Raw genomic sequence first — 27,402 nt, forward strand, 5'->3', positions numbered from 1 at the left:
AAGACCGCTGCCTTTGAGCAGCTTCAGCCTTCACATACACCGGCACTGGCTGGCGCACGTACTAAATCAGGTAAGGTCTTATACCATTTTTGAGACAATTTGCTCAGATAGCTTCAAAAATAGTGTCCGTAGCTAATGCTTACCAGCACACGGTGTTTACTAGCAGATGGTATTTACTAGCACGTGGTGCCTGGTAGCTGAAACATCCCAAGATTCATGCTCAGCCCCTATCCTCAAGCCAGGCCAGCGCTCATTAAGCAGAGGCCAGCCCTGAAGAGGCCAGGTTGGTGTTTGGCCACCTCAGGCCAGCGGCAGGGTGTGTGGAGGGCACTCTTGGCCCAGAGCTTCGTAGGGGAAGCCACCATTTCCCCGTTACTGTGCCTTTCGTTGGGTCAGGGCACCGAGCTCAGCCACAAGGGACACCTCTCCTCGTCCGACAGCCCGGAGGTGGACGCCGCGTGTGGGAATACAGGGAAAACAAGATGTAGGCGGCGGGGCAGGCCCTCTGGCGGGGTAGGCCCCGGGGCCGGACTACGTTTCCCGGCATGCTCCGGGGCGGCGCGCAGGCGCAGGGGCGGGCGGGGCGCGGGGCTGCTGGTCGCGGCTGAGGGAGCTGGGTCGCCGCTGCCGCCGCCGCCGCCCGGGTGAGCGGGGAGCGGCCGTCCGCGGGCGGGAGCGGGCGGCCGGGGGTACGGAGAGGGAGGGCGGCCACGCTGGGGCTGTGGCGGGGGTGGACGGCAGCCCTTCGCCCGCCGCCACAGCGCGGCGGGAAGAGCGGCGGGAGGGGTGGCGGCGGGAGGAGGAGGAAGAAGAAGGGCCGGGACCCCAGTGTCTCACCGGGGCGGGGGGGTGGGCACCGAAACCCGGGCTGGTTTCGGCGGGCGGGAAGGTCAGGGCTCCCTCAGCGCGGGGCTGGGGGGCGCGGTGTCGGTGTTGGCTGGGGGAAATGCGGGTTTCCAGCGCGGGGTTCTCCGCCGGCTCCGGCGCTGAGAGGAACCGGGGCGGGGGGAGTGTGTGTCCGATGGGGCGTGGAGGGTGTTGCTTCGGTTTTTAGCCCGCACCCAACTTTGCTGTACGACTTTGAAAACCTTGCCTGTAGTCTCTGGTTAGCATAATTCTTTCAACGTGCGATGTGTGTTTTCTACCAGTTAAAAATCATGCTGGTTACTGCCCAGGTGGGGTTTGTGCTCGGTAGCCCGGGGACCACCAGGCCTGCGCCCCGGCAGGGAGCCGGCCCCGGCAAGGGGGGCGATGGCTGAGGCCCAGCGGGCTCCCACACACACCCCGTTTTCTGTATTTCCTGAGAATTTTGCACATAAGTTTGCGGTATATGTCTCTGAAAGCTATCCGCCTGTTTGTTTGTGGATCGGCGCAAGTTGTGTTGAAAATCAGTGCCCTTCTAAAGAGGTTGCTGTACACTTTAAATATGAGTATATATAAATAATATATTGAATGTATTCTCAAGACTACTGTTTTGCTACTGTGTCAGGTGTATGGAGCTTGAAAGACAGCCTGTCTTGTAGGGGAGAACCTGAAATGGCCTAGTACTCGGAAGTTTTCCCTAAGTAACGTAATGGCAATAAAGTGGATTTCTTCTGCTGTCCTATTCGAGGACTGTAAGTTTTGCCACTTTTCTGAAATAGATACAAACATCTGAATGTTTCTATAAACATTCAGTAGCTTGCATGTGATATTTCTTTTTGAGTGAAATGCCAGCAGGCAGTTCCTCCAGGAGATACCGTGTGTCAGTGTCCACAGGCAGTACATCTCTTTTGAAGAAAATTCGGGTATTGTCTGAAAAAAGTGATGCCAAAACATCCCTGATCCTGGCTGAGCAGTAACTCCCGAGGCAGCGGTGCTGCTCTGTGTGTTGGGAGAGGGAATGGACAGCTGAGGTGGCGATGTCTGCCAGAGGAGCTTCTCGGGATGGGCAGTTCCTCTGGTACCTGGGATTTTTAGCTTATACCAGCCTTGTATTTATTTGGGATCATAACAGCCACCCTGCAGCTAGTTTGGTGAGCATGCCTGGAAGTCTCGTGGAGATGGATGTGCTGAAATGTCACCTCTTGCACTGCCACGGCTGCCCCTTCTGTGCCCCACGCAGCATGCCGAATGTGTGCTTCGGGGCTCCTGGCTCTGTCGCCTCTGCTATTGCCTGGGCTGGATGGGTATGTCCATACAGCCCTGCAGTGTGGGTGACTGGTTTTCAGGAACAGGCACACAGGAGTACTTTTTTATGGGACAATGCCAACTTGGCAGCTTGGTTGTCACTCAGAGCACCCTGCCTGCAAGACAGTTGTGTCCTAGTTGTGAGTAGTTGTATACAGGACACATAAAAGAGCAAAGTGGGCTTTTTCTGGTTCCAGGTGCCCTCTCATACAGAGGAAGAGCTGGCAGAAGCTGGAAATACAGGTGTTTTCTGATTTCCTTTATCATGGAAGAATCTTCTTGGTCCGTGTAGTTACTCTGCAGTAGCTGTCTGTTCCCCTCCACTCCCTGAGTCACTGTATGGACAATTGTGAAGTTGGGGAAGCTCCGCTTGCCATCTGTAAAACTTAGTGAATTGTTTCTTTGAACAGAATGAAGCCTCGGGCTTGTTTTTATAGGAAAATAGCCCAGAATAGCTATTCCTCGCTGCCTGGAAAACCCAACTTACCCTGACAAAAACCGTAGGCAAAGATGAGCTGCCACCTGCTGGCTCCATAAAGCTTTGGGCTAGGGACTGTCTGCTGGTTCTCTGGGCAAGGGACCTGGTTCGTGTACCCTATCCCAGGCTGGAGATTCGGAAGGTTCAGGTGGGCTCTTGAGAGCTTTCCGCTAAGAAAAGCGGCACTGGGCTGTTCAGCAGAGGTATCGTGAGACATTACAAAACCAACCTAAGGAGCCTGCTGAGGTTATGGTAATATTTATATTTATTCATTTTTTCTACTAGGTTTGGTAAATAAAGATATCTCTTTCAAGTGCAACATGTTCTTCATAAGCAGTTCTGTATAATCTCACACACTGGAAAATCAGATTGTTGCCATTGTTAGGGGTTCCCCGGGGAAATGCTCAGATTAGGCTCCTCCAAGTGTCTGGGATGTTCTGGGGCGCTGACTGGCGCAGGAACGCTGACAGCCCTGTGGACCCCCCTGCTCCGGGTCGGGTTCACCCAGAGGTTGGGTGGAAGGAGGCTCCAAAGGAACAAATGAGATTAAAGTGAACTCTGTGAACGTGCTGGCCAAAACCGGCTTGGTTTGTTTTTGATGATGTCACATCTATTTTAAAATCCAAGTCACAGATACCATTTACAGTGGACTTTAACAAGACTGTAGTTTCCTGTGGGCAAGATATTTCTAAAGAGTTACTCCTGTTAGGGTCCCAAGACATTGTGTTCTTAAGTATAATGGAAATTTCTGGGGGGTGAATTTTTGAAAGAAAATTGGAAGCTAGCTGTTTTTACAATCTTTTGGTTTTTAAAAATACACTTTCTGATAGGAAAAAAACAAAAATATTTTAACTTGTAGTTAAGAGGTGTGCAAAAGTTGCTTGACGGTCTTTCAGGGAGTGATTCTGGTAATTATAAAATGGCCTCAAGTAAAGTTACTGCTACCTTCAAATTTCTTGTTTGTTAATTTCTCAGGTGAAGGAGTAGTGGCAAGATTGTTGTCTTTGTGATGTCCAGCAGAATATCTTCATTTCTAATTTTGAGCTTAATAAATAGAATTGAAATTTGATTGACTGGAAGTGCTGGCTTTTTTTCCATTCCCCCAAATGTTTCTTATGGGACTATGAAGTTTCTAGGGTTAAGAACTTACTTTACCATATAGTTATATATCTGAAAAAAGAATAGTAGCCCTTTCAGCGTTTCATGGTAAACCGAAGAAGGATACTTAGAAGAAAACTAGCTCTGCTCATGAAAAAAGTGCAAAGTATTTGCAAAGCCAAAATTGATGGTTACAGTTTTGCCTCCGATTCTGCAGTAAGACGTGCCACAAATATCCACAATCTAAATAACTGTTCCTTCTAAAAACTTGTAATTTCTCTATGCTGCACTGTTAGAGTGAGTGATGGGAAGCAAATAGAGGGACCAAATGTGTTTAATGTTTGATTAGATTAGGGCTTCAGCTGGCCTTTATGCCCTTTTTAGGCAATGAGGATTCCTGACACCATGTTTTAAAACCTGATTTTTAGCACTTTATATATGAGTGTCATATATGCTGTGGTTTCTCTTGTAGGGGATGTTTCTGAAAGTCATTACCAAGCAATCTCTATGTAGTACAGACATACTCATTACTGCTACCATCATAACTTTTTAAAGGTGTCTCAAGTTAAGTATGCTTTCGTATTTAAATAATACCTTTGATTGATAGATATTAGAAAATGTGTCCAAAACTCTTTAAATTTAGATTTGCCAGACCACGTGTGATTCTCTTCCTCTTGCTGAAGTGAACACTCAGTTACAGAAACACTGGGGTTTTTTGCTCAGCTGCTTTATTTTTCACATTTTTGTGTGTTTGAACACTGTAGCTCAGGATTTGAAATGGCTACTTTAATCATATTATAAAAACAAGTGAGACTAAGGGCTGTGTCCTGAATGTTAATGAATGTATTATAAAGGATGAGTAGTTTTCCAATGTAAAGCATACCAATGCAGTAAATAAAAGGTAATTAATTCTGGGTGGAAGCATTTTACAGCAATTCATGGAGAGGAAATACAGCCTACATGAATGTAATGTATGGTTATGCAGAGCTGCTCTCCCTCAAAGTAAGGGGAGCATTATTCGGCAGTATGCTAACTATTCTGCTCCTTATAATTACCTGTTAAAACTACAGCTTTTAATATTTGAATGCAAATGGGCATGCAGAAATGTGGTAAATAGCAGTGTGTTGATGTAGCATGGTCACAAACAGTGCTGTGTAATCGGCTGCAGGAAATGTTTTTCTCTTATGATAGTGTGTAATGGCTTAAACTGTAAGGAAAGGGAAAACATTAAGGCTCTTTGAAAGAGAAGTTTGCATGCAGGTTGTGTGACATCTGCTGCAGCTATCAGCTAATTGTCCTTCAGCTGTTATGCTCCTGGAGAAACAAATACCATGAGACTATGAATGGGAGTGGCAGCTAGACCACAGAGACTCTCCTTTGGAACACAGCTTTGAAAAACGTAGGTGTGCTACAATCTACCATTTCTGCAGCCATTAAACCCTGATGTGCTCAGCTCTGTCACCTCTTGCAAAAGGCCCAAGCTCTTCCAACGTGATTGGGTTTAGTTCAGAGGAAGCCAAACACCGTTCTTTGGATGTCATTTACCGTGAAACTGAGAATTCCTCCTGGTTTTTGTTATATTTGAGAGAACTTTGCCTAAGTTGGTAGTTCGGCTTTGGAATTATGTCCTATGTCAACTGTGTTTTACAAGTAAGCTCTAGTGTTTATATCAGTAATATTTTTTAAAAGCAGACATCCTGAAAATAGCCATAGATACATTCCTCATTCAGGTGTAGATGTTGGTAGGAACCAAAAATTTACTGTTCTTGCAAAGGCACTTGTTAAAACCTGGTTTACTTTACCAGTAAACTTGACTGAATGGTGTGGATGATCCTTTATGCGCTCATATGTTTAGTGTTGCAAAGGTAAAATATCACTGTGTGTAGCTGTGACAGCCAGGAAGACTTTCCTTGATGTAAACAACTGAGGTGAAGGAATCCTGTGAGCAGGATTCCATGCTATAGTATGTATATATGGCCCTTCTTTTCCTTTTACTTAAGAGGCAATAACTTTAAATTGATCTGGTTTTGCAGTGCAGTGTAAGTGCAGGTCGGAAGTAATGCAGTTACTATTTGTGGTGTGAGCATCTGAACTGGAATGTGAGCTATTGGAGAACAAATAATGTTTGCTGTACGTCTGATCTGTGGGGATAAATTTTGTAGAGCCGAGGGTTAGGGAGGCTAATGAGCTTGAATCATAGAATTGTCTGGATCTAGCTTTTGTTCCCCGAATACATTATGGACACTCTTGCTCACTTAGAGAGTCATTCAAGTTACCTTTTGTGTGTGTGTGCTCTACTTGAAGTGAGAATTTGGCTGAACAAAAGGAGAATCTCAGAACATCTTACAGAAAAATGAGAGAAACTAACTTGTCTGCTTCAACACTGTTTGGTTTTTTTCCAGGCCAAATGCTCAAAAATTGTCACTGTTAGAAAAAAGGTTCCCTGTGCTCTCCTTGTCTGTGAGAAGTACTATGTGGACTGTACATATTTTGGAGGACCTTGATTTTCTCTAAGTATAATATTTAGTGAGCAATTATGTGATCTGTTCTGTATTTTTAATTTTTTTTTTTTTTTGGCAGTAGGATTGACAGGAGTGCAGCTATTTAGGAGCTCTATTCCCTAAGCCTTTCATCAAGGTATTTTAATTTTCCTTGGACAGAACAGAATATTACTTCAATGGTAGTGCTATAATTAACTTGGAGGCAAACTTCCTTTGTTCCCTCTGCAGGTAATACGCAGGGATATGAGTCAGTAATAACCAATTAGCTTGTTTGTGGTGAAGTTTTCCTTTACTGCCCTTGAACAGCAGCAGCAACAACAATAACAGCATCTTAACTCTTCTTTTGACTTCAGTATCTGTAAAAACCAGTGGCGTTAAGTTGGACTCGTAAATACTAGGTATAGTTGGTATCTCCTACCCTGCAGCCTGCCCTGCTGTGTGGGAATTATGGCCTTGGAGTTCTCGTCAAGAAAGCTGGTTACTGGCATTCATCTGAAAATATACATATAGCTTAGTGATGGAAAAGGGCATGGCAGGACGAGATTCTTGTCAGTGAAGAAGCAAGGTGTGGTCAACTTCCAGGTGCTCTTGGTCTGTTGTGGAATAACAGGTAGATGTGAATGCAGATGAAAAAGCTTTCCTTTCAGAGATGTATTTGAAGGTTGAAGATACTTTGTAGTTTGGATGATTACCTTAACTATGGTTATTTCTTTTTAAAACTGTTTTTTTTATAGATCTGGTTAAGAATTAAGATTTTGGGGTTTGAAGTGTTTGAGCAATTTGCTACTGCCCAAGTCATGACGCTCCCATTTCGAAAGGACTTGGACAAGTACAAAGATCTTGATGAGGATGAAATTCTTGGCAAACTTTCGGAAGAAGAACTGAAACAACTGGAAACTGTTTTGGATGATCTTGACCCTGAGGTAGGTATTAGCCAAGAGAAATTTTATTTTTTTTTTTTGCTCAGAAATGAGTCTGAAATAAATTGAGACTTTTTTTTTACTTGAACAATATACTTTTCAACAGAGTTTTTTCCTAGTCTGCTAATGATCTTATTTATAGATATATATGTGTATATAATGTTTCAGACTTTTATTTCCTGTTTACAACATGAATGCAACTGCAGTAGAGGAAAATGGAAGAAAGGGTTGTCAGGAGGAGCTTTCTGGGATTTATTTATAAATTAATAAATTGCTCTTAGTCATGTTCTTGAAAAGAAAGTTTATTTAGAAAGGCCCTTTTAACTTTCCTGTTTCCAGTGTTGTCTGGTAAATAGCCCTTTTGTATCCTTTTTTATTTTGTTGCTTCTACTGTTGGAGTTTGATGGGAGAGGGAGGGTGCTAAGCTCTTCTAAAGATTCCTAGTCCTGTAGGTAGCCTGTATCTATTCCTGTCCTTGTGCTGACTTTGCAAAGAGGAGAAAAATAATTGCTTAGCTCCTGAGTGATTATGTCAGTGTGGGGAATTGAAGATATAATATTTTAGCTTTCTGTTACGAAGAGCAGAGTTATGTTCTCCACTGATACTGCAGCTCATGTCAGAATCCAGGACTTTTGTTTTCACCTCCTGATTCTCTGTGCTTGCTTTAACAGGACCATGATTAAGTTTAAACTTGATGTTCAGGGATCACTTAGAAGAATATTATGATCATCTGTTTTGTTGCACTGCAAGAAATTCTTGATATTTTAATTGGCTATGGCTTTATAGACATTTTGACAGAGGAGAACTGGCAAAAGTGATTGGTTGTCTTTTATGACAGTCTGAATTTCTATACATTCTGTCCTTTCCATACTAATATCCTCCTTTTTTTTCTGGATTTGTTTTTCTTTCGCTGAAATATGTTGATGATAGCAAATAACGACTCCAGCTTGAGTCATGTCAAAAGTAGAAATGCTCCATTTTAAATGCCAGAGAATAGTATAGGCATCTGTCTTAAAGACTTAGAAATGTATGGATGTAAGTGATAGAGGAAGCAGTCTTCATGCTGAATGTCTAAACTGTAAATAGCTGAGTGTTATTTACTACTCCTCATTTAAACAGTGTTCATTACAGAAAAGAAATGCAAAGTAACTAGCAAGTCTAGTGTTAGTAGCTATTGACTTAAAGAATTGCTTTAGTCCTACTCAGAGTGCAGCGTGCTCTAGTTTTACTTATATTCTTGGTACCTAAAGAGTAGATTACCTTGTGTCCCCTCTTCCACCCCCCAAAAAAGGAAGATGGCAAGGGATCAAAGATTGCCTAAAAAGGATGATGTATGGGGTTTGAACCTTGGGGAGAGGGAGAAGGAAGAGGGAAATGAAACTAAAGAGGCGTTCACTCAGGTTTTCTAAGCTGTACTTGTTTGCTCCATTTTGTTTTGCAGAATGCACTTCTGCCTGCAGGCTTCCGGCAGAAGGACCAGACTGCTAAAAAGGCTTCAGGTCCCTTCGACAGGGAACGACTGCTGGCATATTTGGAGAAGCAGGCTCTTGAGCACAAAGACAGGGAAGACTATGTGCCTTTTACAAGAGAAAAGAAAGGTAACACCACCCTTTCCGGTGTAAGTGGTTATGAAATCTCTGAAGTGGACTAGCCAGAACTACTGTAAGCCGAAGTTTATTGAAGCACTGGCAGCTCTTATGCTTTTTAACTCATGCCGTTTCCAAATGAGTCCTACTGTGCAGAGGCGGGATGCTTCCTGTTCAAGCATTTTGTGATGCTGGGGCTGGTGTGCTGTTTGCATGTAGCACAGGAAGGAAATAAGACTCAGAAGATTTTTATCTAAGATTGCAAAGTTGTGATGGTGTCCTCAAAGTAAGAGCTACCTTTGATTTGTGTCAATAATAACAAATGCTGTTGTGCCTGTGGCTTACGCCCTGTGGTGCTGAGTACAGGCAGGAACATTTGTAATACTATGTTGAATTTAAAAAATAGCAGCAGAATGATGTCGTGGTAGATACTCAATAATGTTCAAAGACTCTGTAGGCTAAGGCCAGGCAAGTGGTGCATGCAATCATGTTGTCTTACTAGTATCCTTACTGAGAGGTTTAATAAGATTGCGTAGTTATTACTAACTAATTACATAGTTAACATCGCAAGTGGCTTTGAAATCTTGCAGTGGTTTGTGGTCTAAAAATCATGGAAACGTTGACCCAATGAGTGGGCACATTATTAAAGCTTAGGAGTTTAAATCTTTGTTTTGGATCTAGTCATATCGTTCCCGTGGTGGGGAATCATTTTCCTTTTCAGGGGAAAATTAAAAAAGAAAAAAGAATGCACATCTTAAATATTGTAAGAATAGATTTATTTTTCTTCCCCCACAAAGCAAGAGTTCCCAAATTTATTGTGCCTTGCCTAGCACTATTGGTAGGGACAGAAACTCCCAGTCCTGTGCTGGGCGCATAGGCATAGGAGGAGGTGGCTTTTATCTGTCACCACAGTGTTTGCGTACTGCTTGTGAATCCTGGCTTGTCTGAACCTTCCCCAGCAGCAGGGCAGATCTGCTACAGGAAGACTTTAGTAAACTGCTTGATAAGTTGTATTACAGCTGCACAGGATGAACAGGCTCCTCTCTTCTTAAGGGCTTTAAACCCTTTAATTCTACTTAATTCTCTGGTGACTTGAACGAAGACTCAAGTCTTCATTCATCTGCTGAGTTTCTATATATATGATTGTGATTGTGGTGTATATTCGGTGCAAATTTTGTTGGGGGGATTTGCATTTTCTCTGCCTGTACCAGATAGCTGTTACTTGACAATGTTGGTCTCTCTTTTTCTTGAAGTAACAGAGAGATTGTGACTTTCTAATGCGCTGATGTAGTACTTCCCTAACACACCGGTTTTTGCCTTATTTGTGTAGTTTAACAGCACTCTTGTTGAGAGATGATCACTGTGACACCCCTTTGCTGACAGGAGAACGGCAGTTTGCCGACTGAGTCTGTAAGAGTAACTGAGTTAAGGGTAATGCAATGTATTGAAGGCAGTTGAAGGTACCTATGGCAGCGGTACCCTTATGGTACCCGTTGATCCTGTGTTTGGCTGTGTAGTGTGCTGTTGCTGCCTCCCCTGTTCTGCTTCTTGCCTGATGTATTTGCTACTGTATGTTGGAGGCAGCCATATGGTTTAATGTGGTTGAGTTCAAGTATATTCGGGGCTTGTAGCTGGTTTGGGGAATCCCTTGCAGCTCGGATGGCTCCTACTCCCTCCTTCAGGATGTGAGGCTGGGTGTGGAGGATTTGGTCTAGGTAGTATTTCTTTTTCTACAGAGTACTAGTGCTTCATTCAGATAGGTGGGTCTTTAATGTTAGCTTACATATACATGCACACAGCAAAACTATTTGTTTGGGAAGATAAAATCTATGAGAATCACGTAGAAAACCAGAAGGGTCCAGCTGTAATGCAGATCTTGGTTAAGAAAGATCAAATGTCATTTCCTTTATGTAATAAAGTATTACTAAATAGCAGTCTGTCTGGATGTTGCAATATGTCATACCAGTTTAGTTAGTAAAATTTCCTGTATCTCTTTTTAAAAAAAAAAAAAAAAAGTTGCTGTTTAACTTTTTCTACCATGTATTTTAGTAGCATAGAAGAAGAGAAAATAATATGTAAAATGAAATGTAGCTTACCTTCATTAAAACTAAAAATGTGGGAACAAATGTTCAGTGTGGGAACAGTTCATCCTGTGTTAAGTGGGTGGGAGGAGGCAAGGAGGCTTAAGCTCATTTCGTAGTAGGTGAGGGATAACCCTGTCTTTTCCCTTCATGAAAACGTTATGGTTCAGCTTTGACTCACTGCCATGTTTGTGGCTATTTTGCACAAAAATGGCAAACCTATGTAACTTAATCTTTTAAAAAAAGAAATTATGATCTTTATCTAGATGTAGAACTTGGAAAGGGAGCGGAGCAAAACTCAATACTTGTGTAGGATGTTTTTATCTAGCGGGAGCTCTTATCATAATGTGCTTTTGTTTAATATTAAAAAACCCAAACAAACCTCTAAGCTGACTTACAGTTTTTCTCTTTGGCTAGGTAAATGTATTATGGAGAAATGCTAACAAATTGTGGAATAGGGGAAGGTGAAAATCTTGCTTCATTATCCTGTTAATTCAAAAGAAGACTGGCAATCGTAACCTTCGCTTCTAGAGATTTTGGGGGGAGAGAGAGATTGGAGTTGCATCTATTCTCGGTGCCATTTTTGTGGGTCAGGCTTTGCTAAAATGTTTCAGTGTGCCTAGCTGGTCTCATTGCTCTAACTTGGTCTAGTTATTCATTTCATGGAGTAAGCAGGGAAAAATCTATCCTTCTCTCTTATTTTTCTTTTTTTTTTCTTTTCCTATTTTAGTAGAACTGGTGATGTGCATGGCGTTTTGGCTTGCAGGTTTATCAAAGAAACTTACCCTGGGTTAATTTTAAACATCCTGGCTTGCTACTGATTCTGGTAACCTTGTTTCCCTACTACAGTATAAAGGAAAATCCTCTCCCAGCTGTGCTAAGTACCCCATTTTGAGGTAACATGTTACTAAAACAATGTTGCATCTCTTTCACTGATAGATGACCTGATTTCTCCAAATCTTTGGAACTTTTTTTTGCTGTGTGATATGAAATGTGGAAGATCTGAAATCATGTAAAGTGTTCTGATCTAGTGAGATGAACAGTGCTAAAAAAATATGAAGCTTAACAATCCCTAAATCATATTCTATTGCATTTTTCCAGTGCCTGACTTTGTTTCTAAAAGCATTCTTAAAAACACTTTGTTTTTAAATGCGATTTAATGACTTAAGTCACATTCTGTTCCAATTAAGTGTTGAACCATACAGTAAACCATTGTTCAAGAGATTCATGTGGTAATAATTTCAACAAAACTAGCTTTGTCTCAATCTGTGGACGTAAGTATGTCATAAAGATTTTTACGAGACATACTGCAAAGAGAAGGATTGCTCATCTAAACAGCGAAGCGAGGCTTCAGCACTGGAATCTGTTGCCCTTGAGTGTGTTCCATGCGTCTGACCAAGTCTGAGCAATGCTCCTTGCTTCTCTTGGAACAGCAAAAGATGAGAATTATTGCACCTGAGATAAAAACATATCTAACATCAGTAGTGTACTTTGTGCTGTATAGTGCAAGGCATTAGCAAATTATTATGTAAACTAAGCGTTGCATTTCTAGCCTTTGCACTCTCCTAGTCATGGCTTTCTCTTCCAACTCTCCCTCTGCATTCCTGCCAGGGTATGTTTGTTCTGTGTAGATTTGCATTTCATGTAACTTCTACTTTAATGTTGGGTTAGTTGTTTTTTTTTCCTGCTCTATCACCCAGAAAATATTGTTAGACTGAAACTGTAGTCACCTGGCTAGAGCTCTTTCGGTGCTGCCCTGTTTAGTTGTTGCTTCAGAACACCATTTGCTTCTATTGCCACAGGATTTGGGATGCTGGGTTCTGTTTGTCTTTCAGTCACTGGTCTTTAAAGGAAGTGTGTTACATGTGGTAAAATGAAGCTAATATCCTGTAGGAGCTTTGGAGAAACAACTTGTCGAATTGACATTCTCCATACAAGACAGCCAGAATGAAATAACATGTGATACTGTTGCCTTAATGTAAAACAGTTTTCTAACTCACTGCTATGTGCTCTGTAATCACATAGCAAATAACAGTGCTGTCTCTACAGTCAGACACTGAGGAAATAACTTGTAAGTTGAATTAAAAAAAATACTATTAAATTATGCTTACAAGTGATGAACCTAAGTCTGTCACATGTTAAGAATTGGTGATAGATGAATTGTGGATTGTATCCGTTCCTGGACTGATGAAGCTTTAAGGACCATAAGATATATGGAATATATCAGATGTTGCTTGCTCTTCTTCATGGAGTCACTGATGAGACAAGCTTGTATTCAGTTGTCTTCAGGTGACACTTGATTTCTTTTCTGCAAACAGAACACTGCAAAGCGGATTTTAGATTTTCTTCTGATCTGCAAGTGATGGCTGCTTGCTGCCTGCTAGCATGGGGGTAGGACTGCGGGATATGTGAGAACAGCACCAGCAATGTGCTGTGTGTGGCCACACTGAGCAGACCCGATTTCAGCAAGATTTTCAGTCCCACTTTAGATGCTGTGATTCTGTGTATGAAATGTCTAGGGCACTTCAACAGACGTCATCCAACGTTTCTGCCTGTTGATCAGTATGGTTGTGGGGAATAGGAACTGAAAGTTCATTCTGTAGCAAAGGAAACCTGTGAATTAGTCCTTGGATGTGCATCACTTAACATGCTAGCTGAAGGCACAGAAGGCCTGAACATGTAATTATTACAGAAATGACGTGAACATCTCTGAAATTTGCCTCTTCATGTTGTATTGCTTAATCTTTGCAGTATCCATGTTGGTTGAAAAGGAGGATGTCATGTTCCTTCATGTGATCAAATCCCTGCTATTTGGAAACATTCCACGTGAGGGCTGAGAAAGCTATTCATCTCAAGGGCTGCACAGATGCGGAGTCTATTTTTTTTTTAAGGAAAAAATAAAAGCTTATGTTAGTAAGGGGGGAAGGGAATTGCCAAACTCTCTTGGCAGCAGGCCTTGAGTTAGATCATTGTCCCCAGAGATGCAGGGGTGTTATCCTTTTTGAAGTAAGCTGGTCACTAGAAGTGGGGAGTGGGGAAGAACCCTTCGTATGTGCATTGTAAACCTGTGAACTCTGGGCTAGGATGAGAAGGAGCCAATGAATGCAAGATTATATACACAAGGGTGTGACCTGTTTTATAACAAAAACTGCTTCTGACCCAGTTCATGTGACTGGAGTTGGCTGCAATGAACGTTTCTGGAGGGGAGTGGCTTTTAACAGTATTGCTTTAGTAAAAACTGAATATACAGTGGTGGGTGGGTTTTTTTGTTTTGTTTTTTAGGTTATCTTAAGAGTCAGGCACATATGGTTAAATTTAGTCTTACTCTTAGGAACCAAATGTTTAAAAGTTCCTAACTTAGGAATTTAAGAATTACTTAAAGTAACATCAGGAAAACTAGTTCTTTTTTTTTTTTGTGGGTACTGTGTGGTGAACCAGACAGGAGGCTGATCTAGCTTGAAATACATTTTTTAAAAGTTGCTTTTAATTGAGATCAGTTTCCTTCTCCCACTTACTGCCAGCTGCACTGATGCTGCAAATAGGATGACGTGAACAAAGGCTCAGGTGCTCAAATTGAGCTTTTCTTCTCTTCTCCTTCCTTGTACTCTGAATTTGTCGCTTTTTGACTAGTCTGTATTACTGAGGGAAAACAACGCAAATGTGGCTAATGAAAAGCTTTAGATCATGTGTAAGCTGTTCCGAGTAAACATGGGTTAACGAAAACCTCATCAAACATTATTGTATCTCTTCTGAAGTATAAAATTTAAGTTGAAAGTTAATCTCTCCCCAGTAGGTGATGCTGGTAAAATAAAAAGGGGGTAGAAATGTAAGATTATTTTGATATAACTGATACAGTAAACATTTACTACCTATGCCTTCATTTACGATGGTTTTCTTTCAATCCTGGGTCACCACAAACATAGTTTCTTTTGCACTGTCCATCAGATCTGAGGTATGGGTGGTACTGCACGCCGTTTGTAGTCAGTACAGTTATGTAAGGAGATTTACTTTTTGCTTCTAAATATGGATAATGACCATTTGTACAACTTTCCAAAGAGATAGCAACCCAGGAACAAAAATACTGTGTTGCTAGCAACAGATCTTGGTCATCAGACTGTGTTGTCAGTGGAAAACCTGATAGGCTTCTTTGTAATCTGTGCTAGTGGTAGTGCATTAAGTTCCTTTGAAAAGAAAATGAACCACAAACTACTGTAATCTAGGATGGGAATTTGGAGAGAGAGAAAAGGTGGATGGGTTTTGTCATACCTGTGTCTACTGTGGGACGCAGGAGCTGACTTCAGGCATTGCTTCCCAAAAGTGGTGAAACCAAAATCCTACTTTGTTGGAATTTCCCAGAAATAAAACTGAAACATCCTTATAAAGCTTCTTGTCACTGGGAGGTATTTAAAAATGCTAAACTTAGTCTTAGTTCAAACATGTAACAAGATACACTTGTATGCAGTATGAGGAAAAAAAATATCTTAGTCTTCTGGCTTCTGCCCAGCTGGTCTGATTCTGGTGCATGGTGGACTGTCATCGTGTAATTGGAATGAACTAGTATGAGTCGTGTGTGGAAATGGTTTTTAGCTATGAATATGGAAGAGGGTGTGTTCCTGAATTAGCACTGAGATGTCATAGGACAGTTATGGACACTGCTTCCTCCTCCGGGAAATAACTAAGGGAAGTTGGAACCGCTTTCCCACAGCTCTGTCTGCTGATAGCTGAAGCAACTTGGAAAGTATGGAAAACTTTGAATAACTGTTAAGATTAATTTCACAGTTTTCTAGTTGTGATTTACTTGTATCAAAGGCATCAGTTTTGTTCTGTCATACGGTACCAGAGCTTTTATTTACCACATTGATTTGTCCTGAACCGAAGCACCCATTGCCTCTCCTGGGTTCTTACCCAGTGCTAGACTTCTTTGTTCTGAAAGGCCAAATCTACATCATTCAAATCTGAACTGTTTTCAGAATAACTGTTAGAATAGCTTTCTCATATTCTGATTTCTTACCCGAACTTTTCAGCTGAAGCTATATGCAGCAATTGTGCGAACTACACGGACCTCTATTTATAATGCATGTCTCCTAAAATAACTTTTCCCATTACCTGTCCGTAATGACTAAGAAGCTGGTGCAGAAAGTGATATTAATACTGCTCCTTTTCCCGTTGAATCTTCTGTGACCTTTCTAAATATCATTTTAGAAAATCGTGTCACTGGCAGAGAAATCTGTTATCTTGGTTTGTGCTGTTCACAAACCATGGTTTTCTCAAGCAGCTCGGGCATCCCCTTTTTTACTTCAAAACTGAGTTAACATCCAAAATCAGAACTACCATGTGTGCTGTAGAGCTGCAGTGAATACTCAGGTCTGTGATATCAGATGATTCTTTGCTATTCTATTTCTGACATATTCAGATTACAGTTCTGGCTGCCTCCCTTTCTCCTTTGAGAAGATATCGGTTGTCGTTCTCTACCGATAGCAAATTTTCTTTGCAGGCACTTTTTCTAGGCTGTTTAAAATGTATAATGGAGACTTATTTGTTTCTCCTAAGTATTAGAAAGTAAATTATAAGATTAGAGTCATGATACACACTCCTGAAGGTTTAGAGTAAGTAATGTTACATTCCTGCTTATGCTCTTTCCTCATCTCTGACTTTCAAGAACAAACAGAAGAAACATCATTCCTTTATGTTGTCCTTGGTGCTCTTCTCAGGATTTACTAAGTGTATTCCTTAAGTACAGAAAAGTTTAAAGATAAGTAGCTATATAATACAAAGTAACATCAGACTTTTCATTTTCTTTACTCCAGGGAAAATTTTTATTCCCAAGCAAAAGCCTGTACAGTCTTTTACGGAAGAAAAATTTTCTCTTGATCCAGAACTGGAGGAAGCCTTGACCAGTGCCACGGACACAGAATTAGGTGACCTTGCAGGTTAGTTTTTTTGCAATATGAATAGGCTGGTGCATATTTAGACAAGAAAGATCTATAATTAATGTGGTAGTGTATTTGTTACCTGAAATGTGACTATATATTGTAGTTGTGATACAAACTAGAACATGTTATAGGCCAGTTTGGTTGTAGCATATCATCTTTGTTGATTTGTGATAACTTACAGGAAGGTAGATTATTTTGGCCTGTGTAAGATACCTGATTTTCAAACTCAAACCTGTTAAGTTCATTCCTCAGTTCTTGTTGTGTACACTACCACTTATTCTCGTGTATGAGAATGTGTTGCTATATGCCTGCATTCCTAAAGCTTCAGTCAAGAATTTTGTTTGCACTTTTAACTTTGATGCTTGAACCTGGTGAGGTAAAATCTTTCTAAGATGTGAAAGCCAACTAAAAAGTCTATAATTAATTAATTAATTTCTACTTTAGGTGATATAATGGCTCATTGTACTGATAACTGGGTGTTTTACAAACATCAATTGTTATTATTTAAAGGAACTGCATCTGAGCTGAATTATTTAGGAGCAGTAAAATTGGTTTTTTGCTTTTTCTTTTTTTCCTTTTACAGCTATACTGGGAATGTCCAACTTGATAACGAACAATCAGTTCTGTGATGTAGTAGGGAGCAGTAATGGGATTGACAAAGACAGCTTCTCAAGTAAGTGTGTACGCAAGCGCTAGATAAATGAGTTCTTTGTACTGCACACAGTCACTATAGCATTAACTATTTGCTGTTGCACTAGCATTCTTTATAGACTATTCAGTTTTGAATTGGAAATGGGCATGTCTAACATTGCTAATTGAGTTCTGGCAAAAATGGAATTAAAATATATCAACATTAAAATCTATTCTGCAGTTAATTCACTTTTTGGCAGATAAAAGTAGGCATAAACATGCATTTGCGCGTGTTGGGTTTTAGGTTTCACATTTGTGTTTGTAATTCAACTCCTGTATGCTTTCTGAAAAAAGCTGGTCTGCAAGAAAGCTAGAAAGGCTGTGAGGACCTTTGGAAGAGAATTGAACTTTATGAAAATACAGTCCGGAGATGATGGCATGCTTTTTGGGTGGAGGAGAGATGTGAAGACTGATGAAATTATATTTAAATACAGTAAATATTTAGTATGTGTATGTGACCTGTTTGATTACAATTAAATGCCTTTTCAGATATAGTAAAAGGTGAAAAAATGTTGCCTGTTTTTGATGAGCCACCAAATCCGACAAATGTGGAGGAGACACTGCAAAGGATTAAAGATAATGATTCCCGTCTTGTTGAAGTTAATCTAAATAACATTAAGGTAATTACCTGAAGTCTGCAGTAAATATGCTGCTTTTTCTCAGTAGAAGACACTTTAAGCCATAAAACTATAATAAGTGAGCACGATAAGCTTTTTTTAAGTACAGCAGCCTTTCTGCTAAGTGTGTGTAATCTCAGAAACCTAGAGCTAAACCGATAAGCCATCTTGGTTTCTTTTGCCAAATGTGTATTTAAAAAGTCTTAGATTTTTCTTACTGCCAGCACAGATTTCTGTTGCTGCCAAGTTGGCGACAGTTCTAGCAGTTCACCATCGTGGAGTTAACTATTACTTTGACTCCTTTGTCCTTGATGAAGCAATGTGCTCTCACTTACTGCTATTGCAAAGTGGTATTTGTACCCGACGTCCTTCTGATTCTTGTACAAAAGAGCTGTCGGCAGGTAGGGCTGTTTCTGCTCATAAGTGTAACAGTTGCGCTTTTAAATACGAGTAAAACTCCTGCATGTTTGAGTGAGAGAAAACAGAACTGCAGCACTCCTGACCTACGGTGCAGACAGCAGTGACACGCTGCTGGCTGCAGCCTCTCTAGCGGCTTAGGCTGTTTGTTACCCTTACTAACAGAAGAAAATAAAATACACGGTTTAAGAATATCATACAGTAGAGAAGTGCTAGCCAAAATAAATGCCTAAAAAGGCAACAGAACAAAATTGCTGATATAATAAACTGAGAAATTTGCTACCCTAATTAATTATCTAAAATTATTCCTTTTGCACTTGGTTGCTGCTACGCTGTAAAAATTACTAAACTATAAATTGGCAAATTCTGGAATTATTCTTACTAGAACACAGAGAATGAAATGCTAATGGTTTCACCAGTCTAAAACTCTGAATCTTTTTATATTTGTGAAAGGTTAATTTGATGCTGATAGTTAGCAGAATGTTCACTTCATGTAAATTTTGCTCAGTGAGTTTCAAGTCAGCTAAGTATTTTTTAACACTTCTGTTGTGACAAAGGCATCGGTATAGTGAAGATGACATTGCTTCATAGAATTGGTGACTCTAATAGCCATTCTATCTTACATATAGCTTTGCTACACATATAGGCCATTACGTGAGATGGCTGGAGACCAGTGATAGTTAATATTATAGTATGTTTTGCTGTAAAGAGAATAAGATAATGGAAGAAGTTGGGAGGGAGGGGATAAACTTGTGTATCTCAAGAGAGTGAAATGCTATTTTTAATTCAAGAACATACCAATTCCAACGCTGAAAGAATTTGCAAAAGCCTTAGAAACCAACACGCATGTGAAGAATTTTAGCCTTGCAGCCACCCGAAGCAATGATCCTGTTGCTGTTGTAAGTACTCTTGCTAACGCGCTTAAGTGGGGTGCAAGGGAAGTGAGGATGGAAAGACAATGGTAAGGGATTGAATTGAATCCTGTTTAAATATCTAGGGATAAAAATTATTAAATTCCTTTACACTGTAAAGTATGTTTTCTTTAAGAAAACTTTGTTGTATCAAAGTTGGTAAATGATTACTAGTTGACTAATATGTAGCGGTGTCAGATGTATGAAATGAGTGAGAATTCTTTTTAACCAGTTCCTTCCCCTGATTCTTCATTTTGCTAACTCTCCTTCTTCTCTCCTTCTTCTCTCCTTCTTCTCTCCTTCTTCTCTCCTTCTTCTCTCCTTCTTCTCTCCTTCTTCTCTCCTTCTTCTCTCCGCTCATTCCATGAGCCAATAGTATATTGAAAACTAATTTTAAAAGAAGCACATTTGAGGACTGAAAAAGCTCATAATCTTTTTCACCTTACCAGAATTTTAGTTGAAGAAAGTTGTAAAATACCTGTTTCTCTGATCTCCCTGCTACTATCAAAGATTGGCTTGAAGCACTGGCATATAAAGCATAATATTAGTCAAGGTATCTAGTTTGACACAATTGAAACAGAAGTATTTATCATCTGGTCTTGTTTTTCCTATGTTAAATCAAAAGCAGTACCTTATTTATTTGCAAATAAAGTGGTAAGAAAACAGCACTAACTGTTTTGCTAGGACAATCCTTTGCATTCATTTTAATTTCAAATTAGAAAGCAAGCTAGTTTGAAACATTTCATTAAATGAACAAATGAACATTTGAAAGTGTTATTTTGTGTCAATTAAAAAGTTCCTTTTTAGTAGAACTAAAACATTTGTAATAAAAACCTATAAAGGTTTGTTTTCTCAGGTGTGGTTTTGATAGAAAAAAAAATTAAGAATTATGATTTTTATGACAGTAAATCTCAGCAGGTACCTGTTCTTGTATTCTTATTTTCTCAGAAACAAGGTCACGTATATGCCATTTCCACAGGAGTGCTTTAAGCTACATGCTGGTACTGTGCTTAGAGCTGTGAATTTTACTGCTTCCTACCAAATCTGTAGACGAAGGATTTTGAAAGTCAGATCTCCTGTTTACAAATTAACCATATCTAATTCTCCTTCCAGTTGACTAACGCCCTTTCTTTGGCCTTCATTTAGCAGCTTGCATTACTCATTCTTTGCTGTGAAGGCTTCCAAAATGGAATTGGTCCAATATGCTAATTTCAGACAATTTATATTCTGTGTAGCTTTTTAGCTTTTAACAAGAGAAAGACAGGCCTTTTCTTGACTAAATACTATTAAAAAAGGGAATGTAGATAATGCCTGGTTTAAGATTCACTTCAGTCTAAATAATGAGTGAAAACTTGCAAAGTTACACTATGCATTTGTCAACTTGTTGCTCCTATTGAACTAGTTAGTGGAAATGGTTATTGCTGTGTCCTATGATGTACTGCAGCAAAATTCAAAAGTTTAATGATGCTTTCTTGCATTCAAAGGCTCTTGCAGATATGCTGAGAGTAAACACAAAATTAAAAAGTTTAAACATAGAATCAAACTTCATCACTGGAGTTGGAATTTTGGCACTGGTCGATGCACTGAAAGACAATGAAACATTGACAGAGATCAAAATTGATAATCAGGTAAGTGAAGTGGTGGTAATATCATAACTAAAATCAGTCTTTCCTAGCTGACTGAATATTTTTAGAAGACAGCTTGTGATAAACTTTCAAAAATATTTTACTTTTAAATATCTTAACCCCACCAGTGATTGTCCCTAAGATTCTCAGAAGCATCTGGTTGAAGTTGATTCCTGGTCACTTTTGTGCTTGCCTGTGCTTTAAAGTGCACAAATGTATTTTATGACCTTCTGCCTTTTAGATTTATCAATATGAAGCTAAGTATTTATTGACTAATATGATGAAAGTATTCTGATCTCTTGTAGGGTGAATACACATAAGCTCTGTTGTCTTTATGTACCTATTATTTTAACAGCGGCAGCAGTTGGGCACACTTGCAGAAGTAGAAATTGCCAAGATGCTTGAAGAAAACACCAAAATCCTCAAATTTGGATACCATTTCACACAACAGGGACCTCGAGCCAGGGCAGCTGCAGCTATCACGAAAAACAATGATTTAGGTAAGACCTGTCAGTGGAGAGTGACTGTTAAATAACGTGTGTGTGGCACAGGTTTTAAAGGTGTCTGTTTTTTCTGCTCTGCTGTTGACATAATGAGGATAGCAAAATACAAGCAGATCGGTTTTGGTTTTCTCCTGTGCTTTACTCCTATTCTTCTATTGCTGCTGGATGTTCTTCTATTTTGTTGCAGGGTGTTCAGGTGTATGAATTAAGGATTTTTGTACCAGTCTAGGACAAGAAATTCAAACTCCACCTGTGTTGTGGCAAAGGGAGAGAAAATAATAGTTTTGATTGTTCAGTTTCGTTCATAGAAGATTCATTGTTTGTTTAAAAGCAGTAGTTAATAGTGCAAGATGCCCTCTTCAATGCCAGCACACCCAGTCTTGTTTGGATTGCTTGAGCAAGGCAACTGAAGGTGTATTGTCATGCAGAGGTTGGGACTGGGTCATCTCTTCCCTTACGGTTCCGTTCATGCACAGGTACCTTCCCCGCCTCTCTTAAAGGTAGCTGGTAGCAGTGGCATCTTTATTTGCTGCAGTAAGTTTTGTTGGAACTCATCTGTTAGAATCCTAACTAAAATGGACCAGCAGAAAATTGGTTAATAATATAGCAGATGAATTAAAATAGTTTGTATACTAATATCAAATGCTTGAAGCTCTCAACTACAGGAGGATAATGTGGTCCATCTATTTAAATAGAATTACATTTTAAAACAAAATTTAATTTAACTTTTTGCCTTTAGGTGCTTTGTGGTGAGGATTTCACATCTCATCAGCATGAAAATAGGCCAAGTAGTTTAGTGGTAGTAGCAATAGTTCAGGGATACCTTAGACGGAATGACATAGGAAATTGGAATTTCGTTTAAAGATCTCCTTCCCCTCTGAGTAAAGTTTAAAGTAGAGGAGTAACAGAGTAGAGCACAGAGAGAGAAGAAAGGCACTCAGACACTGCATAACTGTTTCTCAAAATAGATTCTAAACCAGTTATTTTTTTTCCATTATAATGCTTCAGGTGTCTCTCTAAGGTTTCTCTTTTCAATAGTTCTCGTTTTAGTGTTTGACTGTTGGAAATCTATGTTTCTATTGATATCTTGCCTTTTTTTCTTTGCTTTCTTAGTCTGGAGTATGCGAGTAAAAGTTTCTGCAAATACCTTTTCATCTCTCCAGCCCTGAAGCTACAGACAGGTTACTCTGAAATACCCAGTTGGGTACTGAGCGCTGAAAGATGAGATGTTCAAAGTCTCTCATTTCTGTCTTTGTACGTTTCTTCTAAAAAAAAACCTAAACCCAGTCTATCTCTTCTTTCTCCCTTGTTTACGCTGTGGTGTACTGCTTCCCTTTCCTTTGTCTGAAACTGTACGTGTTGCTTTTAACTGCATGATTGGAGAAGTCTAAGCTTGAAAACTCTTCCATCTGTTCTTGCAATGAGAGGAAAGCAGGAATGCGTAACTTCTGTCACTGATGGAAACGATTTGGATTCAAGTGGAGATAAGTCTGTGGGCTACTCTCAGTGAGCAATACATTGGCTTTGTAAAGAGTAAAAGTCTAGTGTGATTCTAGGCTGTATGTAAAGCATTTCTTGAGACAGGAAGAGGGGAAACAAAACAGCTTTCCCTCTGTTATTTTGATCTGTGAAGGTAAAGAAGATCAATTCAAATTGCAAATATCTGTAAAACTACAGGATTTCCAATTAGTGGGTTTGAGAATAGAATCACTTTCTTCTTATATAGATGTGCTTGCTCCACTTCTTTAAACAAAGTGGAGATGCCCTATATAATACCTAAGACTCTTAGCCTCGTTTGTGGTATCTGCACAGAAAACACAATTTGATAGAGGGAAAAAGAAATAACAATTAGAAATACTAAAAATATTGAGCAAAACTCCAGTCATTCAGTCAGTCTTGCATATTCTTAAGTCTAAACAGCATGTGAGCTTTTGTGATATTTAGTCACAAATTTTTGTTGCAGTTGCATTTTCTGACAAATGATTATTTTTTTATTAATAAATTGAATGTTTTAGGCTACTGTAAGTAACATTATTTTTTTGCAAAGTGTATAAATAGTATTAGATGTGCTGTGAAACTCTTGTACTGTTTATTTTGAAGCCATGTCAATTTAATTCTCCACCACTAGAATACTGCAATGTCAAAAGGGAGTACTGGCTAAATCTGTTTACCAAACATAGAATTATTCATGTTTCCTGCAAGTCTTTCCTCACAAATATTTGAAGCTGTTCATGAATAACACAGTAAGCACCACTAAAGCATAAGCTTAAAATGATGGATAATACAAAGTGTTAATTATCTTAAATTGAATTATGTGAAACTTTATGCGGCAAAGTAGGGAACCACTAGTATGGTTCCCTTAACTGTTAGTGGTGTGGACATATGAAAAGTAGTTCCAATGATAAAACAGTAAAACTTTTTTTTCTTTCGTTCTTGTTACAGTTCGCAAGAGAAGGGTTGAAGGAGACAACTAGTAGATCATCTTCTTGTCAAAACTGTGTGGAGACTTCAAGGGCTGTCAGGGCACACTGATCACCGTGGGCTTTGGCAATCCTGGACTACATTTACCTGGGTTAGAAGGGAAAAGACTGGAAACCCCATTCCTTTTAAAGCAAAGCTATATCAATAATCTGCTGGTATGCATCACGTTTTTCAGATTGAGGCACCAGTCTCTGTACCATAGGTTTTGGGGGTTTTTTTTAAGAATTTTTTTGTATTTCAAGACTTCAGCTGTGCTTTCTACTAAAAATGTAATTGCAAATCAATAGTATAATTGTCTGTAGTCAAAGAATGGGACATTCAAGATCATTGGGCAGATAATGACCCAATTGAAATATTCCTTAGAAAATCTGGGGGTGCTTATTTACGTGGAGGGATATGTATATTCTTGAAAACAATGCGTTAGTGATAAGGGATTCTTCACATAACAGTTGGACTCATTGTGTAGAGCTGTTCAGCCTTGTTCAGATGCACTGAAGAGAAATCTTTCACAGCTATCTTATTTGCAATTCTACTTTTAAAAATTTTTATTAGTTCTTGATACTGTGATCAAGTTTAAAGACAATCCCTTTAAACCTGACAAAAATAAATTGGCCAACGACTTCTCCCAAGAAGTTTAAGGGACTAATAAAAAAGTGGAAGCCTTGGGAAAAAATAAAAGTAGGAGCCTTGCAAAATGGTAGTTTTTCTATTATACCTAAATCCTTAAAGTCTTTTTTCAAAACATCCCATAACTGTATCTTACTCTGTATCTAAACTGGATATGTTTTTAGACTGATTTCATGTGTTCATCAGCATTATTTAGTTCATATTCTTTGTTTAAAAATCCTTATCTACATTCATAAGTAATAAGTATCAATTTCTCTAGAAGTAGTAGACATGCATTTGTTAAATTCTGCATAATTCTGTACAGGAAAAGCAGCCTTAACTGTAAAACCAGGTTACTAAGTTGCTGGCAAATGGTAAAATTCCTTTTTTCAAGTGGTTGCATTAAGTTATTAGTACTTCATATAAGTCTGTCATCTTTTAATAAAGCAATGAAGTAACACCTTTAAGAAAGGATTTTTCTATTCTACTTACATCTTGGTGTTGAAACACTACATGAGACGTGCAGAAATTAACCAATACGCAGTGTCAAATCTGTATGGATAGTAATTATTGAAGTATTTAAAGTTCTGTATCTAAGTGAACTAATAAGGCAACAAGAATCACTTCAACTTCTGTACATAATCACAGTAGGCTTCCTTGGAATAATATGGAAATCTAGAGGCTTTTTGGTGTAGGTCTGTTTGGACTGTACTCTACTAGTTTACTTAATGTTGTCATGAGATCACAAACTCACAAAAATGTTCTAAAGGATGCTCGGCTATATTTATAGCAACAGAGAATTCAACTGACAACTGCTTTCATCTGAGGATCATAATATGGTGAGCATTTTATGTATAGAAAACATTGGACTGAGATTTTTGCATCAGGTTTATGCTATAAAAATTCAACAGAGCAACTCTGACACTGTGCCCATGTAATTTGCTGCAAATCTTTTTTTGGATCTTTAAAGACAGACTTTATTCTGGAGGTGACTTCAAATTTTACTGCAACTGTACAGAGAATTTTAAACTATAGTGCCTTCAATGAGGATGTATATAACTGGTTTATACTTGTGGAAGAAAATGTTTTTTCCTATTTCAGAATCGGCCTTTTATCGTAATTACAAATACACATGTGCTCTGAAAAGCAAGTCGGAATTAATTCTGTTAACACCAAAGACTATACATACTATATCTTTGAAACAACTAGAAGTGATCTGACTAATAACAAAAAGGGCTTCTTTTGGTTTTGGCTTTTGTAAATTTTCAAGAACTTTTTAGATTTTGAAATTTAAGTTCTTATATAGTGTGCATAAAGTCATGAGTCGTGTCTTTTTACAGTGCTGTATAAACATGGCCAAAGCATGTCATGTGCTGAGTTGCCTAAAGCTGTATTTTACTTCTTATTTGCTAGGCACCATAATCATTTTGTGTCAAAAAGCAGGCTGTAATGTCTTCCTTCATTTGTTGAAGGGCTGCATGTTCATGAAATCTGTTCACGTATTGTGATTCTGTGATGATTTATTTTATCATTATCTAACAAGATTAGGCAGTTATCTCCTACTTGAAGATGAGGAGAAAAACGAAAGGCTGGATTATGGAAATGATAGCCCAAATCCCTTCTTTACTTTATTAAATCAAGTTTAGCTGCTTAATGATTTATGATTTCTCTTCCGATCAACGGCAGGGGCTTTTAAGCTCCAACTCTCAGGTGTCTTGTCATAGATGCTACTAGTGGACCGTAATGATTGGTCTGGCTCCGTAGACAGCAGCTAGGTATTTGACTGCTTGTTGGCACTTTCAGGACAAATATCTGACATTCTGGGTGTAGAAAACAAGGTTTTGGTTTGGGTTTTTTGGGTTTGGTTTTGTTTTTTTTTGTTTCAACCAAAGGGGTTTGGCCCTCCAATTTGTTGCAAGACATTTGGCATGGTGCATGAAACAGTTACAGCAATCACTTCTGTGCCTACAATGTAGATCCTTTTTGGAATAAATGAAGGAATTCAGTCTGTGGTCAGGAATTGTAAACCAAAGTATGATTTCATGATATCAAGTGTAGTGAGATCTTATGGATGACTTAAATTTTCCTGAGGGCAAAAGTGGTATCACTTTGATAACCAGCTACCATAAACACAAGGTCTTTTTTCCAAAAGAGGTGATACTTTTTTTCTTCTTGATTATTCTCCAGGCTTAATGCAGAAGTCAAATGACCACACGTGTCGATTCTGTTGGTTTCAAGCTAAGCATGGAAACATAGCCTATATTCCAAAGCAATTACCTATTTACTGTTGTATTTTAAAGAAATAGCCTCATTCTCTCTACAGCTTGAGTAATACTGTTTGTAAGCTACAAACGAGCAAGTGTTCAATTTAAATTTCCATTGAGGAAACATGAACTGAGTGTTTTTGCATATCAGCACTGTATGCTGTCAGACTGTAAACCAGTAAACATTTTGGATGATTAAAGTACTGTATTCTTTTGTTGTGGTTCTTTTTGTTGTTGTTTTGTTGGGGTTTTTTTCACATTGTATGCTGACTTGCTTTATGTTCACCTATGCATTTATTTACATCAAACCATTACTTTTTCTTCTCCACTGGGAAAGTGAGTGACCAAATGGCACTCTGGAAGTGAAGGGCTACTGCTGTGGAACTTGATTTTCACACAGCAGCCAGCAGAAGGATGTGCAAAGAGCTTATAAAACCAGTGACAGGGCACTGTCGCCCCTGTTCAATCCATACAGGCAAGCGAAGAGGGAATGGGGTGGGGGCGTGAGGCTGCTTTATGCAG

The 27,402-nt window shown here is 39.3% G+C and overlaps 1 protein-coding gene across 2 annotated transcripts; it reads left to right on the top strand.

The window, feature by feature from the left end:
• The first annotated feature begins 580 nt into the window (after window positions 1–580).
• On the top strand, window positions 581–27,101 carry LOC141470548 (tropomodulin-3). 2 transcript variants are annotated; one of them, XM_074156643.1, is made up of 10 exons: window positions 581–644; window positions 6,981–7,169; window positions 8,608–8,764; window positions 16,641–16,763; window positions 17,350–17,439; window positions 17,946–18,076; window positions 19,282–19,389; window positions 20,886–21,029; window positions 21,382–21,526; window positions 23,972–27,101. In XM_074156643.1, the coding sequence occupies exons 2-10, from the start codon at window positions 7,044–7,046 to the stop codon at window positions 24,001–24,003; spliced, it is 1,056 nt and encodes a 351-aa protein (XP_074012744.1). In that variant the 5' UTR covers window positions 581–644; window positions 6,981–7,043; the 3' UTR covers window positions 24,004–27,101. The 2 variants fall into 2 exon arrangements, with proteins under 2 accessions (XP_074012744.1, XP_074012745.1); XM_074156644.1 differs by lacking the exon at window positions 581–644 and adding an exon at window positions 6,547–6,856.
• The last annotated feature ends 301 nt before the right edge of the window (window positions 27,102–27,402 follow it).

The sequence above is a fragment of the Numenius arquata genome, chromosome 11 (genome assembly GCF_964106895.1).
Source record: "Numenius arquata chromosome 11, bNumArq3.hap1.1, whole genome shotgun sequence".
Taxonomy (NCBI): domain Eukaryota; kingdom Metazoa; phylum Chordata; class Aves; order Charadriiformes; family Scolopacidae; genus Numenius; species Numenius arquata.

What these genes read in the sequence shown, in the direction of transcription:
- LOC141470548 (XM_074156643.1), top strand. Translation starts at nt 7,044, where the DNA reads ATGACGCTCCCATTTCGAAAGGACTTGGACAAGTACAAAGATCTTGAT. An exon ending in AGAATTAGGTGACCTTGCAG is followed by an intron (nt 16,764 to 17,349) that starts GTTAGTTTTTTT and finishes TTCCTTTTACAG; the next exon opens with CTATACTGGGAATGTCCAAC. An exon ending in CACGAAAAACAATGATTTAG is followed by an intron (nt 21,527 to 23,971) that starts GTAAGACCTGTC and finishes TTCTTGTTACAG; the next exon opens with TTCGCAAGAGAAGGGTTGAA.